We start from the raw sequence: 17,732 nt of genomic DNA, 5'->3' as shown, positions 1-17,732 counted from the left end.
TTCGTGCAATCCGTGCATCGTGCAAGACTTCGAGAATACCCCTACTGATGTCATGCTGAAATGTATTCACTGACGTATGTATTTCCGTACTTAATGCTTCTAGCATCTTTTACGGAGACTAGGCGCTTGGCGCATGTAGATTGATGTTCTTGCTGATAATTACAAGCTGGCGTTACTATTTTAGAACTCTTCAATTAAATTGAGTGCATTTGACAAGTTCATGCATATGTTCTGATAAGTAGTGCTATCGATAAGACTGTACATATGTGAATAGTTAGCTTGCTATCTACGTGTGTGCCCAAAAGCTCAGCAAGCTCCGTTTGTTTGGCTTTGAATGCCAAGTAACTTTTAAAAAACAGATTTAAAACGAAGCGTGTAGAGCTGATTTAAAATGCTGAATAATGTTGCTAGTAAGATAAAAGCTTAGCAAGTCGAAGTCTCCAGCACACAGCGGCCCAGAGGCCTGCCTTTAAAACTAAGCGCCTTTGTAGGGAAATATAGGCTTCTCAACCTTCTTTTAGAACTCAGAGCCCTTTGACCTCACTTTTCGATAGTTTTCAGATATTTTGGTGACAATTTGGTTTGCGGTGTGCGAGGGATTATCTTCAAAGTCTACTTTCTAAGGATCACTATCTTAAATAACCAGATATTTATGTACGTCTAGTTTTATATTACCAACCAACTCTATATGTCCATCTTTGAGATGCTACCAAAAATGTTTTTAAGACCAAAATTTCATGCCAAGTGTTTCTCGATTGCGGAAAAATTATGTCTAGTTTTGATCTGACAAGAATGTTTCTTGTCCACTATTTATTTATATCTAATTTTTAATTTACCCATATGTTATAACAAGTTTTTAAACGTGGCGTGCAATTTGTCAACGACCGAAAATTTGTAATCGTTTTTTAAATTAGCAGAAATGTATAACAATTTTAAGATAATCAAAATTTTAAGTAGTTTTTTTGAATACCTAAAAATTATGTTCAGTTTTTATCTGGATTTAAAAGACCATCAAATTATTAGTGCTTCAATGAACCGAATTTGCATACATTTAGTTTTGAAATTATCCATACATTTTTTAAATGTAAAAAAAATCTCAAAATACAGAACAATTTGTTGTTTCTTAAATTACTAGAATTTTATATGCATTTTTAAAACAACCTAAATTTAATATCCAGTTTTTAAGTTAGCGAAAAATTTTGTTCACTTTTTAAATTATAAAAAATGTATGGTAAATTTGTTATGACCAAATTTGCGGGCCACAAAAATTTATTTCCAGTTTTAAAGTGACCAAAAATCGGTAAAATCTTTGTAGACTTAATTACGCTTGCTAATTTTTAGCTGTATTTTAAAGTAACCCAAAATGTATGTGTTTTCTTGAAACAACCAAAATTTTATGTCAAGTTTTTAAGTAACCGAAACACGGCGTTTTAAAATACATAAAATTTTTGTGGCCGAATTTTTTTGTAGAGTTTCGGGTGACAACAATTTATGTCCATTTTTGGAGTGACCAAAAAGCGCTAGCATTTTTTAAGGCGTAATTACTTTTACCAGAAATGTATATCCATTTTTACGATAAAAAAATGTGTGTCCAATTCTTAAGTGAACTAAAAGTTATGTTAATTTTTTTATATTATTTAAAATTGATTCCCATTTTTATAACCAAAACTTTTTTCAGAATATAAGGTGACAAAAATTTGGGCTGCCAAAAATTATGCAAATTTTTTAACCAGCCATCGAAAAATTTTTCGTTATTGAAATTACCAGAAATTTTTCTCGATTTTTACAATAAAAAAAATTTTGTGTCCAATTCTTACATTAACAATAAATTATGTTAACTTTGCTCAATAAAGGCCGGCCTTAAAGATACCAAAAGTGTATGTCCTAATTTTAAGTCAACAAAAAATTATGTTCACTTTTTAAAATTATTTACAAAACTTTATGTCGAACCCTTAGGTGACACAAAATGTGTGCTAATTTGTTTAATGAGCAAAAATGTATGTCCGCCTCTAGGTTCCAAAATATTATATCCAATTCTAAAGTGATAAAAAGTTTTTTAAATGACCAAATAAGTATATAAGTTTCATAGACGATTTAATTACTTATTGCCAGTTTTCATGTGACCTAAAGTGTGTGCAACTTTAAATTACCAAAAATGTATGTCCATATTTTACCTGTCTAGTTTCGGATTTCTTCTGTGCTCCTGACTTACCCACTAACTCCTACTATGAATTACCTCATTATTCAAATCATTATTGCATATTAAATACAGTTATTATAACTAACCACCTCAATTTGTAATTTTAATGGTTTTCCAATGCTTCTGTCTCTCCCACATTTAGCTTCTCAGTTCGCTGGCAACGGACTTGGATATTATGCTAAATGACCTGCGATCATCGCCAGGGTCAAGACTTCTACCGCCCACACATCATCTCCAGCAGCGTAGCGCATCTAACTCCTCGAATGCCTCATCGCCACTGACTGTTGGCGGTGGAGGGGGAGGGGGAGGAGGTGGCGTCGGAGGAAATGGCGGACTCAGTGGTGGTGGCGGGCAGACAACAACCGGTTATCTGCACAGTGCATGGCGAAATAACCACAGTAATCAATTTAGAGAACAACAACAACAACAACAACGGAATGCACCACAGCTGCAACAGGAGAAGCGACAACAGCAACAACAGCAGCAATCAAGACAATCAGCTTTAGCGCATATAATACCAGCCCACACGTTAACGGCTACAACTACAACTACTACAATAACCACCACGGCATGCACAACGTCTATACCACAACGTTATAATCGCTATCAGCACCAACAAAAGCAACCGCAAGCGCATCGTTGCTGTGCCTCAGCGGCAAATGCTTGCAATCAAACGCGAACGCGCAACGCCACCCGAGCTACAAAAATAATAGAAACAGCAGCAGGTGGCGCAAAAACCACAACTACAACGGCAAGCGCAAAGGCAGCTACAGCAGCAACAAAAACAACCAGCAGCAGCAGCAGTAGAACTCGTAATCAGCAACGACTCAATCAGCCTGCAACGGCGAACAGGTCCATCGCCACCAGTTCAGCAGCGACCACGACCACCAGCACCACCACCACCACCACCACCACCACCAGCGGCTGCAGCGGATGTGAATTGGTGGCAATAGCCGGAAATGTTGCGCCAGTTGATGCTGCCATCGGCGCCACTGATGCATTGCATTGCAATGGACTGTCGGCCGAGGTGCGGCGCATAGAGAAATTGCCGTTGTGGTCATATCAGCACAAACAGTTGCAGCAACCGCAAAAGCTGCAGGTACAATTGTTACAACAACAGCAACGTGCCACTAAAGCTTTTGCCGTTATGCATGCGGCTACAGCGTCAACAAAAACAACAACACAAGTAAATGTTACAACAGCCGCAATAACTACGCCAGCTACAGTGGCGACCAGCAACCAGGACGCGGTCAGTAGGACGCACAATTTGGGCGATGGCCGCGTCTTGTCAGCAACAGGAAATGCCATTAGTGGTGGCCCATATGGTGGTTCGATTGCTGGTCGTGTTGCAACTGCAGTAACAACTAGTAGTGTGACAACCCTCAACACAGCATCAACAGCAGATATGATGGACTATGTACGCGTCGAGGGAAATGTCGTAAGTGGGGGTGGAGCAGTTGACGACGTATTCCGGATGAGCTGGCTGCCACCAACGGCGTTATTTTTTGGGTGAGTACAAGTCAAAAGTTCACTATTGGTAAACGATTTAAAATTTAGGAAAATTTACGCAACTTTTTATATCTGTAGAAGGTCATAGCTTCAGAGATTTATTGAAACCAAGACCGAATGTACTAAGTTATAAAGCAAGTTACAGCTGGACCCACTTCTATGTTAACCTAGTTAAGTATCTCAGAGTTAAATTTTTGTTTCACTAACCCAGACATTGAAAACTGGTTTGAGGAAGTAAGAACTAATTCGAAAAAGAAAATATGGAAATAAGTAATGTTGAAAAATAGTGTTCCTTTTTAGAGCACCGACGTTTCAGAGATAATGTTTCAGTGTTTAATGGGTTAGCTAATCTCATGATATTGAGATAGGTTAGATTAAAACAAAGAAGTAAAAAGGCCAAGTGGTCCATTGGGCCGCCATTGAAGAGAGACATCTCCATCTTCACCAATTTTATCTTTCCCTGAAATTAAGTCATTGCGTATGATTTATATAGCGCGTAATATTGGGCGCACTCAACAGCTGGAGTGGCTCGATGAAACGATATCGTGCTGTAGCTAGAGGCGGAGATAGCGTTATACGAGATCCACTTTCTTTTTCATTGAATTATATATGTGACCTGAGGCTCAGACTCAGCAATATATGTATGTACATATTGCGAAGCTAGCTCATTTACGATCTTTCTAAAGCCTATAACAACCTTGGAGTTGGATGACTAGAAGTTTATATAAAAAGAAAACAAAAGTTTTAATGGTATTAATTAAAAAAAACTTGCTTATAAGTTGTTTAAGAATATAATAAAAATTAAGTTGAAAATAACGATATATGTACATATATGAAGAAAAAGATGACGATTTGGATACCGATAAAAGTAAATATAAAGATAGAGGAAGAAAGATTCGGATAAAGGTAATTATATACACAGAGACTCACCACACCTAAATCCACCACACCCTAATTCACCACACCCAACCTAAACTCACCACAGCTGATTCTATTGCACCTAAATTCACCACACCATGACTGACCCATTCTTACCACACTTAGGGACACGAATTTCGATACGATACGATACCATATCGATACTTTTGGCGTTCGATACCGATATTTTCTACATGATAGTTTTAAAACGATCTTTTTTGGAATCGAGTACCAGAACCCTAGTATCGTATCGAATGGCATAAACTCACAGTACAAGGATAATGTTATTAACAATTCTTCCCGATATATATTGGACTTTAAAGAGCAGAAATTTGCAATATAGTTAGGATTGTATGTGGTGGAATTTGAACCCGCGGCCTCGGTGTTTTAAGTGAACACCGCAATCTCTACATGTTGTTACACAATATGTTAATGTTTGACCGAGATTCTCCTCCGATTTGTCGCGCGCGCCTTAATGTTGTGGCACGGAAGGGGTCCCTACAGTTTTAAGTCGACTGTGAACGGCGATTATGTTTTACTGGGAAGCTGTTTTTCATTTTCAAGCTTTGCGAACTTCTACCCATTGCACCACAGCAGCCTATATACGGACCTATATTCAGATAAATTTTTTGGATTTTGGTATCGATATTTAGAATATCGAGTCTTTTTATTACGATATTAATGGGTACCCGATATTTTTAAAGCGATTCTTTAAATGAGTACCATATCGATACTTTTTGCTCGATATCGTGTCCCTAACCACACTTCACCATTCTCTCCACACTTCAACTCAACTCACCTGAAATTGGGAATTAGGCTTTTAAAACCTTTCGGGATTCTCGAGACTAAATCCAGATTTTTAAGACTATTTCGGGATTCTCGAGGTTATTTCGAGATTTTCGAGACTATTTCGGAATTTTCGTTACATTTATCAATCTTCTTATCGATATATTTATCAATATTGTTATCGAAATAATTATCGATGATAAGCCACAATTTAGCGTTGCCTTTTCTTACGGCAATGCAAGACTATACACTTATTTAATAGATATACAGATATATATATATACATATGAAATCTTGAACTAAGCTCGATTACAGTAAAGCAAATAAAATGTGTAAATTATGTATTAGTTTTATGATATCCTTCGTATTATGACTTCATCTTCAAGTTTGAATCAAATGCAAGAACTCCAAGGCAGAACGAGCAAATCTCCCAATTAAACTGCTGAATCCTGTCAACGTGTCAGCAGCAGCCAGCTCGTAGGTACTTCTCTTCATTCATACGTGCAACACGAACGCTTTCGCAAATGATTATTGCGCACCTATGCTGTTGCACGTACGCGACTCCTAGCCACCTTTCCATTGTCAGGCAGAGTGGACTTTGGCAGGGTGTGCTCATATGAATTAATACGCAAGTTCATACACAGGTACGTAAATATGTATATCCTACATATGTTCAAGCGGTGTAGCAAGTCCTTTACACTAGCATTGCTGCTGGCTATTTACTTTTTATTGCTAACAAAACATCTTTTTCTAGATCATCTTTCCTCGAAGCTTCATCGAATAACTATAAAATGCGGACTAAGAGTTGGCAGATATTTTTATATGAGTATACATAAGTATCCCTTATGAATGTTTGTATGTTGGTAGATATATGTATGATGTACCTGTGTGCCTGTGTGCCTGTCTGTCCTCTGTCTGCATGCCATTGTTATTATGCGGGCGGATTTCTTAATTTTACAGTTTCGTGTCGCAGGCAAACCGACGACGCTTGCTTCATCTCGCTCTGCTGTCTTTTGCTTAGGTCTTCCTATAGCTTCTACTATGAACTCTGCAGAGTTCTTCTTGCACCATTTTTGGTGTGTTTTATTGCTTTTTTGGCTCTTGAATTTTTTATGAATTATATTTACACGTATCCGCTTCGTGTTCAATGATTTTTCAACTATATATTAGACAAAGCAGTTATTGTTGTTGTTGTCGCTAGTGCTACAGAACTACTACATATATTCATTAGGGTGGTCCAAAAAAATGCATGTGAAAAAGTAAAGTCGGAATTTTTTGCTCTCACCCCCTAGGATTGTTCTATACCGAAAAAAATATATCCCCATTTTTTTTTTGAAATCAAAAAATATTTAGAGGTCACTCAAAGCGCCCAAAGGTTTTCATGTATTTTATATGGGGAAAAACTACTTTTCGTAGAAATGGTATAGATCTCATAAAAATCTATATTTTTCTATCGGGAAACTCTGTTTATCTGCTGAGATTCCCAAAAATAATACCATTTAACCATTTTTTTCATCGCAACTATAATTTATAGGTCCGCCAAAAACCCAGAAAAACCCCGAAAATAGCAATCGGGGACCAATAAAAAATCGTTAGTATTAACAAATGGTTAAATAAACCATTGGGTATTATTATTGAAAGTCTCGTGAAGAGGACGAGAGTTTTCCGATCGAAAAATATTGGTTTTCAAGAATTCTATACTATTTCTATGAAAAGTTGTTTTTTTTTCATATAAAATATACGGAAAACTTTGAGCGCTTTGAGCGACCTCTAAATATTTTTTGATTTCAAATCAAAAAAGAGGGATACACTTTTTTTTTGATAAAGAACAATCCTAGGGGATGAGAGCATTACGATTCCAACTTTACTGTTTTTGGACCACCCTAATGTGCATACGTAGTACAAACGATTTTTATGTGGGGAGATGTTAGAAGGCACAACTTCATTTTTATGCTTTTGTGCCGCATTGTTTCGAGCTCAAGTTGTAGCTTTTGTTATTTTTATTATTATATCTTTGTTGTTGTTGCTGCCACTTTTATTGGTTTGGCATTTGTTGCTGGTCATCCGCAATTACTTTGCTCTCTGATGTAATCCACATTGCGCACTTATTTCGTTGCCCTTATCTCCTTTGAATAGGTATTTTGAAGGAGCTATGGCTTGCCCAGCAGTCTGGCAACGTTTAACTGCTCGCTGAGGCAATGGCGACGCGCGTCCAGCAAACAATTTTGCACTGGAGATCCCTGCACTTACGTAAATATGAATGTGTATATACATACGTGTTGCAGACATCCGCAACTTCTTTGCTTAGCAAACTCTCCACCACCTTCTACGCTCATTCTAGCTTCCTCCATTGAAATCTGCTCGTTATTGATTGAATTTTCAGTCATTCATTTAACGTTTCAGATCTTTACTCACCTCCGATTGTGCAATGAAGACGACAAAAAGTCGTGATCTGCTTGTCGACTGAATTTCAGTGAAATATGTACATATTTATAATTTTTTAGAGACATCCCGCAGAGAAATGCAATGGCGTAAAATTATTTTCGAGCTCGGAAATAATAGTTTAAAGGCAAGAAAACTTAAAATTAACTAGATTCTTATTACGTTCAAATTACCGAAATCGGATTTCATCACTCCAAAATTTGCTTACGAATACATATTTTCCAACATCTAAAGCCGATTGGGTCTTATTGGTAAAAAGTGTGCCGGATTGACTCGGCAACACCAACTCCGGCCGAGGGTAATACAGGTGTTACCTAAAAGCATTCTCAGGACGTCTGCACATAGATTGGAGGGACAACGACGGGGATCCGACTTTTTTCATACGATGTTGCGGTATTTCTAAATATAAAAACAATTTTTCCAATGCCGCAACGTCGGATCCAGTCAAAAATTGATTACACAAAAAAAACAAAAGAGAAACAAAGTCCGGCTTACAAAGTGATCATGCCTGAGGGGTGGAAAATGGATAGGATCATTCCCCTTCCAGGGAAGAAGCTGGACTACAGCACAATTTTCTTCCTATCCCGAATGACAGAAACTAAGGAGTACCACTCGTCCCCAGCCTGACGAAGCACTTTAAACTTGCCGAACCCAGCATGGATTCCGGAAAATGCTCAGCACCACTACAGCGTTAAACGCTATCATGACCCATGCTATGGTCTGTATGAACGAGAACCATGTGATAAGACGGCTTCAGGTCCAGTTGATCTGTCTAAGTCATTCGACATTGTAAATCATACGACCTTTTGCCAAAATCTCCTGTAACCATCGCTTCCAGTTCGAATGGTATGGTGGTTAACCAGCTAAGCTACCTATGGGCAGATGAAGGAAGCCAGTAGCTGGCGGCGAAAGCGCACAAGACCCCCGGCAATTGGGATGGCACCTGCACGACCAGAGAACAGACATCCAGCTTTACATAGACCACCCGTTCGACGCAGAACGATACAGAGCGAAAGAACTGACGAGAGTGACCTCATTCACTCCAGCACAACTTCGTTCTGGGTGGTGCAACAGGATCTCAACAGCTACATCTCTCGGTTGAGCTCAGAAGTGGCAAACACTTTTCCGGAATGCGGCTAGGTCCACGCAACACCAGGCCTCTACCTCAAATCCGACGACTCTGACGCCTGCGGCACTATGGATTGCACTCATGGTCGTTGCCAGCTACCTCGGCCTAAGGCTGACAGGACTAGAGGATGAAGTAAACGACTCAAGACGAAATATTGGGGCGTTGAGAACAACAACTGCGTTTTCGTCAAAAGATCTACCAAAGTTAAGTTTGTGATCTAACAAGAACAGTTCTACTTAATGGCGCAGCTGTGATTGAATCTATGCCATCAAATAAAGTTACCATTAATGTACTTTTTGGCTATGGGAAGCCTCTTGCTCTTGTCAAGGAAAGATGTTAAATTTTAAACGCAAAAAAAAATCATGAGATCACTTTTTCATGGGACTTAAGGACCTTAATTGAGTAGTGCTAAAATCTTTCCACTCACAATAAGATCGAAATCCGTACGAGATTCGAAGACTCCTTCAAAAATGAGTCCTCGAGACTAATTTCAAAGGCTGCTACCTGCGTACGCCCATGATTTCTTTATATACAGCACGCGATCATAAGCGCAAGAACTTAAAGCTTCTCAGACACTCAGGTATTCATTGAGCACTTTTTGAAACCATCGCTATGTATACTGAGTAGACCCCTCAAGAGGATACTATGAGCTTCTTACGTTCTCGATCTTGTCTCAATAGATCACCGATGAATATGTCTAAATTCGAACCGCAGAAGGCCGCTTAATACCGTCAGATCCATTGCTGAGGTATCTTGTTCATCCGGTAGCGGCAATCCATTTAACTGAGTTCCCTACAGGATATTGCTTAAAAGTCCACACAACCATTTCCCCTCACCTTCTCTTTATGGTAGTTCACCTCAGTCAATTTTTCTTGCCATCTATAACCATTGGTTGGTTAGTTACAAACCACACATTTTTTGTTTTTTCTGCTACACACACTCTCTGCTTGCAATAAAATTTATCGCATCGGAAGTGCTTGAAGGTTTCCTTGTTATCGCGTCACGCCGCGGCTTTGTTTTTACCGAATCGCTCAAAACTTATGGTCACTAGCTGCTGGCGCATCGTTAACGTGTGCCAAAAAGTTTTCCTCCAATCAACTATTTGCTCTTGTCTGTCCACCTAACTGCCCGCTTTACGTTACGTGCACATAAATTTCCAATATGTAACAAAAACTGCAAATAAAAACAAGCATTACACACAAGTAGTCGTATGTACTAACAAATATTACTTTTTATGCGCAAACATGCCACTCACACTGAGCTACATGTATTTGTACCCATGGATTTGTACGTTTGCGCACACTTACCCACATTTCTCGATTCTAACATAAAAGCGCAAATATTTATTCTTGCATAGTAGATTTTCTAGTTGATGACATTTTGGCAAACCCGCTTCGAAATGCCCAATTGCTGTTGATTTTAATTAGTACCCAGTTTTGATGAACTAATTTTGGCACGAATCGATTTGTGGATTTTTGTTGTCATTTCAGTGACGTTTGAGCTAAAACCGATTCTTGCCAGCGGTGTTTGTGGCGATTTATTGCTTTTCGGTAGGAATAGGCAATATTTGTTTAACAAAGTGATCATTTTGCGCATTTCATGGCAACCTTTTATATTTATGGGATGGAGTCAAATTGATTGAAATCGAAAATTATTGTCAATCTTTGACCTATCGTCTCATTTATTTCAATGCAGAAAGGCCAAATGGAGTTGTCATAAACGAGTACTTCATTTAGGTGTTTGTATCAAGAAACGTAGCCGAGTGTACAATTTGTAAGCCTATGATCATTATTGGCGTTAAGTCAGCACTCAGCCTCAATTAACATAGTAGCTTCTCTTTTACAAAGGTAATGGTAGCGTACTATCCTCTGCAAAGAATATGGAGTATAGAGCCTTGCCTTCAATGATTTTCGCCTCACTGCCACACGGTGACTTTGAATGCCTTTCCGGAAATAAAGTCACTAAAGGGTGGTTGATTCCGAAGTGCATCAAGAGCAGTCAGAGGTGTAGTACGGTAAGCTCCCGCATAGTACGCGGAGATCGTTCTTTGATGTTTGGTAAGCAGATTTCCCATGCAATTGATTGAGAGTCCACCGTCCCGGAGATGCTTAGCCGATTATAATTCTGATCAAAGAGAGTGTAAATACAAGGAATATCTCTAGGAGCTCTACGACAATAATGGAGAAGATGAAATACTATATCTTCCACTTTTTAGTTTTTGGATCTTCTGCATCACCTGAAAAACTGTACACTTTTCTGTTGTGGGTGTTCACTTAAAAAGTAATGAACCGTTTAAGCACAAATCGATGGCTGAGTGGAAGATCGACCTACCTCGGCAGCCAGTTCGAAAGCGCTCTATCTCAAAAAACTTTTCAAGGACGTCCTATTTCAGAATTTAATTAAAAAAACACCGTATCTCAAAATTCGGTTCAAAAATGCCCTATCTCACTTCAAAATGTATTGAAAATATGCTGATATAGGGCGTTTTTGAATCGGCAGCTGAGATAGGGCGTTTTTGAAATGAATTCGGAAACACTCTTACCTTAGAAAATATAGGGATCAGACAACTTGTATCTTGTACGAGTATCTATGATTCATTTGCTGGAACAGAGATACGAGCAGCTTGAAAGCAGCAAAAGGCATACCAGTGCGTTCTTTTGCTGGAAAGGTCTGCGTGGTCATACCCAATCCCAGGACTCTCTGCTCGCATTGGAATGTCTCTTTTAAACGAAGATCAGCAAGAGCTGTCCTCTGCCGTAACACTAGATCCAGTACTATACTAGTCTCTCGTCATGCCCGATTTTTCAAACAAAGATAGAGGGCTTTGGGTTTTCCGAGAGACCTGTTCAACGCAAAATCGGTGGCTCTAATGGTGGGAGTCCCGGTTACCAAAGAAGATAGAAATACGAACCATAGACGCTTTATAATGACATGGTTTAGGTAAGCTTATCAAAACGTTTCGATGAAATGTTCCTTCGACTCGGCACCCATGGGTTAACGACGTAAGCAAGGGTGCCTAAGAACGCAATAATGGAAGAAAAAATGCCGAAGGAGCTGTGCACACTTGGTGTGAGAAATTTTGCGGAGCTTTGCAAAAGACAAAGGAAATTGGCGAAGGTCGAAACCGGAAACCTTAACTCCAGTCGAGGCCAAAGTTTATGTATGTGTGATATCTTCGACTTGTATTAGTATCGATTTTGGAAGGATCAGCGTTGATATAGAGATTTGCGAAATTGCGAAAGATCTACCCGTAGACTGCGAGGTTTTGGGTTAAAACCTGTAAAACTGTCAAAAAGCAAAATAAGCCAGAGAGCCGAGTACGGGAACGCAACCAGCATGAGCTGAAGTATAATTGAGGATGAAGATTACAATGAACGTTACAAAAATATACGCGTATGTAAATATGTACAATTGTAGGGCAAAGCAATTTATGGCGAATTCATTCTCTACAAACTACAACAAATATACACACTTCAGCATTCATTATCTCTCATATTCAGCAATTATTGGTAAGCTATCTACATACATATGTACAAATGTAGGTATGGTGTCAACCAAGTCGAAAGCAAGCAAGCCGACTGTCAGCCATTCAACTGAGCGACCCAGTTGCACATTACCCATAGTATGTACGTATGTATATATTATTATTATTACCATTATTATTATTATTGCTATTATTGTTGCTGTTGCTATTTGTTATTAGTTATTATCTAATGGTGTCACTTGTCACACCAATGAATAAGTAAGTAAATGTGTAAGCGCGTATTGCATGGCATGCGAGTATAACATTTCAATTAAACAAAGTGACAGGAAATCCTTTCCAAATGCAAAAAAGCAAAAATATACATATGTGTAAGACCCCTTTCAGACATGTCCAGTCTTACTTTCAAGTCTGCTCGGTTTGTAGGCGAAGGAGGTGAGAAGAGAGGAAACGAGTAGACTCTTCTCACCTCCTTCGCCTACAAACCGAGCAGACTTGAAAGCAAGATTTGACGCGTCTGAAGGGGGTATAAGTAAAACCGAAAAAGCAACAGATACAGGAATGAGAAAAAGTTGAAGAAACACATAATTTAATAGTAGTGAAGTGCAAAAACGCAAAAAATTAAATGCTATGTACATACATACATACGCACATGCAGCGGAATATTTGTATTTGTGTTTATGGAAGTTAATGTATTTTAGTGCGCCATGGAAAAGAAACTGTCTCTTAATTAGACACACTACTCACATGTCAAGCGTTAAGCGTTTAAAATATGCAGGCGCTTTAGATTGCGGTTGCGGCTGCGCCTGCGGTGGAGCCTGGTTTACGTTATTTTGAGTTGAGTTGAGAGTATCGATGTTTCAATCGTTGGGTTTGTGGATTGGTTGTTAGCTGGTTGATTGCGTTGTTCAAGACACTTCATATTGCCGTTGTTGTTGTTAACTTTTTGCGCGCGAAAATTACAATAAACTGGTTTTGGGCATAATTGACGCCTATAAATGACAATTTGACACGAGATGGTAGAACAAAAAATACTCAAAAGTCGGTCAGATAAATACCAGGCGAGTATGTAAGAAACAATAAATGAAAAAAAAAACAATATATCAGTGAGTTTAGTAAGTAAATAAATCAAATATTTGTATTTCTTTAATACCTTTTTAAGTCGATACTGCGTACTGGAAGTTGTGTTGTAATAAGAAGGAGAATCCCTTATATTGATAATTAGTAAAAGAAAGCGTCCCTTTTTGAATCTCTGACTGGCCGTTAATATGTCTTCGACGTCGCTACGTCCGCAAGACAAAGCCAATATTGAGCCTCGGAGGTCAGACCAATTTGGTGCACGTGAATTCGCAGTCGCTTGGGACCGATATTCATTTACTGGCTCCGACTACGATATGCCTGACATTTCAATAACAAACAAAAAAATAATAAACATTTCAAGCCAAACTCTATTTCTCTCTTGTAGCTCACTCAACGCAAAAAAGTTATGAAGTTATTGAAAACAACCTATCTTGTCTTGTCACTGTTGAGCCAATTGGTACGGCATAGCTCGAAAAGATGTTAATCGCCTTGTATATTTTCAACAATCTTCCCATCCGCCGTTAAGCGGGGTACTATTTGATGACTTTTTTGGGCCATTGTATACGCTGAGTAAGAGAAAATGCTGTCGGAAGTAGCTATGAAATATATGTATTGGGTATATGCACTACAATCATTTCTACTTTACGCTACTAATGCAAATCTTCCGTCATAAAATACTGTTATGAAAAGACGATAACTGTTTTCTGTCATATAATTTTTAGTCTGCACCATTAGATAGCCTTCCTCAAGTATTCGATTTAGACTTTCTCTTGCAATTTTACATGATACTCACTCCACTAAAATCCTCCATTTATACATACATACTTACCTGCCACGAATGGATGGCGATGGGTGTCACCCTATGGAAACCTGTCAGCAAAAACGAACCCTATATATGTGCTTGCATATCGTCACCTTAATTCACAAAGGCCCTGAGCAACACTTTTTTCGAAATTTCGTTTTTCACATATTTTGGTAGGGTGTATTAAAATACGCCTACAATAAAAATTTTAAAGTGTTAGTACCAAAAACAACGGATTACATGCCACTTTTTAAAACGCCCTACCTGCTTTTGATAGGTACTCTTTTTATAAGGTTGTTTGCTTCTCCTGTAAAATAAAAAATCTTTTGGTTAGGGCCTTTGTGAATTAAGGTTCCGATTGTATGTAGGATTGAACCTATCGATAAATACCATACTCAGAGCTGTCAGAAAAACACAGGACCGGGGATTTTTTTTTTATCCATGAGAGTAATTCTATACGTTTACTTCAGCAAAGAGCGCCGATTACAGATAATTTCTGTGTTCATTGTAGTTCATAGAATGATCGGAATACACTTAAAGCTTGGCTGACAAATAACTAAACGGAAATAACTACCAAACACAGAGTTTTAATGCCCCTTTTTGGAAAGAGTTTTAAGACCGATAAGGATAAAGAACTAAAAAGTTATTCTTCCCCCTAATGACTTCACAGTATGTGCCAGTAAAAATAAACCGCTTGTGCCGCTCTGGCTCGACAAAATTGCGACATTTTCTGCCCTTGTTAATGCGTATGGGTGAGTGTTGCCCAGCAGATTTTTATTCATATTTTGTAATAGTTATTGTCCATAAACAAATTTTTAATTCAAAATGAAAGTAAGTTGTATAATTTTATTAAAATGAATAAAGGAATTTGCGAATGAGTTAATGGAATAATGGGGTTGGTATTTTTTATACTCTTCTCATACGTAAAATGCAACACTTCACTATACGAAGGGAACCATTTACATTATGTTGCCAAATATTGAGGCAACATTTTCATTGAGAGTAGAGAACGCTATTAGATATCCTCTGTGCGTAGAGTTAAAACTCTTGAAATGGCCTCTTATTGCAAAACTCGTTGCTTTGTGATAATTTGAGGAATTTTTTGCTTCTTCCACCTGTTGGTCTCTGAAAAGTGCAACTCTAACCAACGACACTGCTCTTGCCAATTTGAAAATTAATTTATTACATTTATATATGCATATATGTATGTATGTATTTATGTATATACAAACCACAATCTGATATTCCATTTAACATTTACAACTACAAGTGCTTTGACATTAATTGATATAATATGCAAATAAGTTAGTCAATTAATAAAGATGTAATTAAAACATGCCACAAATAAACTAATTTATTAACACCCTCCAAGTGTAATTAATATTGAATTGTAGAACAAATTATCTGCTGTAATTGCGAGGCAATTAAAAAACTTGCTGCTTGCAAGCTATAGCACACAAATAACTCACATTTTTCGTTGGCTATAAGACATTTCAACCGTTTTTTTAAGGCGGTAAAAATGTGGCAAATTGAATTGGTGATAAATTTTACAAAATTTATAGAGTACAAAATTAATAGCAAAAAATTAGTTATACTTGAAAATATACATATATGTACATTGGACTGCATCACCAAAAAAAGTTGCGGTTTTTCCGCCGGGATTGCAAAATTTATTATATTTTAGGACGTCCACCAAAATATTTCGGAAAAATATTAAGATTTAAGCGAGCTGGACCGACTCAGATGACAAAACAAATTAGGCTTAAAAATTCTGCATACAAATTTTAAAAATCTTTTCAACGGAATTGTAAGAATGAAATTTTTGATGCTGTTTTAATACTTTTTTCAAAGATTGATTTACGAAAAACTTAAATAACTGGGCCAAAACTATTCTGATTTAGACTTATGGGATCTCGGTAGAAAGGTATTTTCCCACTATTTTTATTTATGTGCAAAAAAAATCATTCGTGTCCCAATATTTTAATTTTTCAAATACCAACACATCTTAATTCAACTTTGAATGATATTCGTTCATCCTACCTTTCTCTTCCATTCCTTGAATGAGTTTATTAGCAAAGAAATAAAAAGGGTGAGAAAATACCTTTCCAATGATATCTCACAAGTCTAAATCGGGAGAGTTTAGGCTCAGTTATTCAAGTTTTTTTTACCCCAATCTTTGAAAAAAGTTAAAAACAGCATCAAAAATCTCATTATTACGATTCCGTTCAATTTTTTTTTTAATTTTTTAAAAATATTTTTACGCACATTTTTTAAGCCGTTTTGTCATTTGAGGGGATTTTTTATTAAAATGTCATGATTTAAGGAGCATGAAAAAGTTACGGCTCTCAAGGAGTTTCTGACATTATGTAGAAATGATCAGGAAAGGAAGGTTGGTCGGAAACATGCCAGTGCCAGGAAAAGTGTTTGAAACTAACGTGATGCAAACAATTTCTCCCCTTTTAAAAATCCTACCAGCAATTGACGTTTAAACTAGTTTGGGATACGCTTTGCTGAGTATCTCCAATAACATCACCCAAAAAGAGGCCCCTAGAATTGTACGCTGCCGCTGAACTGCGGTTGGTTATTCACGCCAGAAAAAAAGGACTTTCCATGTATTGTGCCTAGGTTCTCTCGACTGGCACTGCGCAGATCTAAACATTCCGCCACGGTGGCCCTGATTCCACTTCTGACTGGGCCTGATACCACCTAGTAGGCGTCAGTGGTTAGCTCACAAATCTTCTTTTCTTTCTTAAGAAACAAACGGGTACAGGTTTTTCCCGCCTGCTCAAATTTTGTGCTGTAACTGCCTAAACGATTTTGGCTAAATCCAATAAAGAACTTCAGTCGTTTGTCTATTGTACTAATTGACGACAATTGAAAATGCGAAGTCCTTCTCCACCTGGTCTTTCCATCACAGAGGAGCCCTACCTCTTCCTCTGTTATTAGCACTGCACTTTCAGGGCTGGTGCGTTTGTGTCCATACGAATGACATGACCAAGCCAGCGGAGACGCTGTATTTTATATAGCTGGACAATGTATATTGTAAAGCTCATACAACTAATCATCCCATCATCTGCGGTATTCGCCGTCGTTAACGCGTGAAGGACCGTCAATATTCTGCAAGACTCGAAACGTCTCCCGTTGTTTCTGTGCTGCTAGAAGCTTCACTCAAAGTGTTGTCTAGCAAATATTCAGTTGTCTTAGGCCATTCGCTCAAAGCGCTTACCTCCTCAAACTTTTGAGCTGCTTACGCCAGTGAAGTTTGGGGATGACGGGGCAAAACTTGTTTATGAGAACTCCGCAGCAGTCCTCAAGATGTAGGAGGAAAGTGTGGAATAGCACCTAAGATTGATCTGTCATAAAACTACCAAGATATGGTTCCCTT

The 17,732-nt window shown here is 38.0% G+C and overlaps 1 protein-coding gene across 2 annotated transcripts in view; it reads left to right on the top strand.

Annotated features, from left to right (window-relative positions):
- LOC118748925 (protein sprint) overlaps positions 1–17,732 on the top strand; it is a 513,519-nt gene that overhangs the window by 57,904 nt on the left and 437,883 nt on the right. For both annotated transcript variants that reach the window (XM_036483668.1, XM_036483667.1), the window contains exon 2: positions 2,343–3,709. In XM_036483668.1, the coding sequence (XP_036339561.1) occupies positions 2,343–3,709 (1,367 nt within the window). The remainder of the gene's footprint in view (positions 1–2,342; positions 3,710–17,732) is intronic.

This window comes from Rhagoletis pomonella, unplaced genomic scaffold (assembly GCF_013731165.1).
Source record: "Rhagoletis pomonella isolate Grant_MI unplaced genomic scaffold, Rhpom_1.0 Rhpom_scaffold_00013, whole genome shotgun sequence".
NCBI lineage: Eukaryota > Metazoa > Arthropoda > Insecta > Diptera > Tephritidae > Rhagoletis > Rhagoletis pomonella.
Note: the sequence above shows the minus strand (reverse complement) of the source record. Positions and strands in the feature narration are given on the sequence as shown.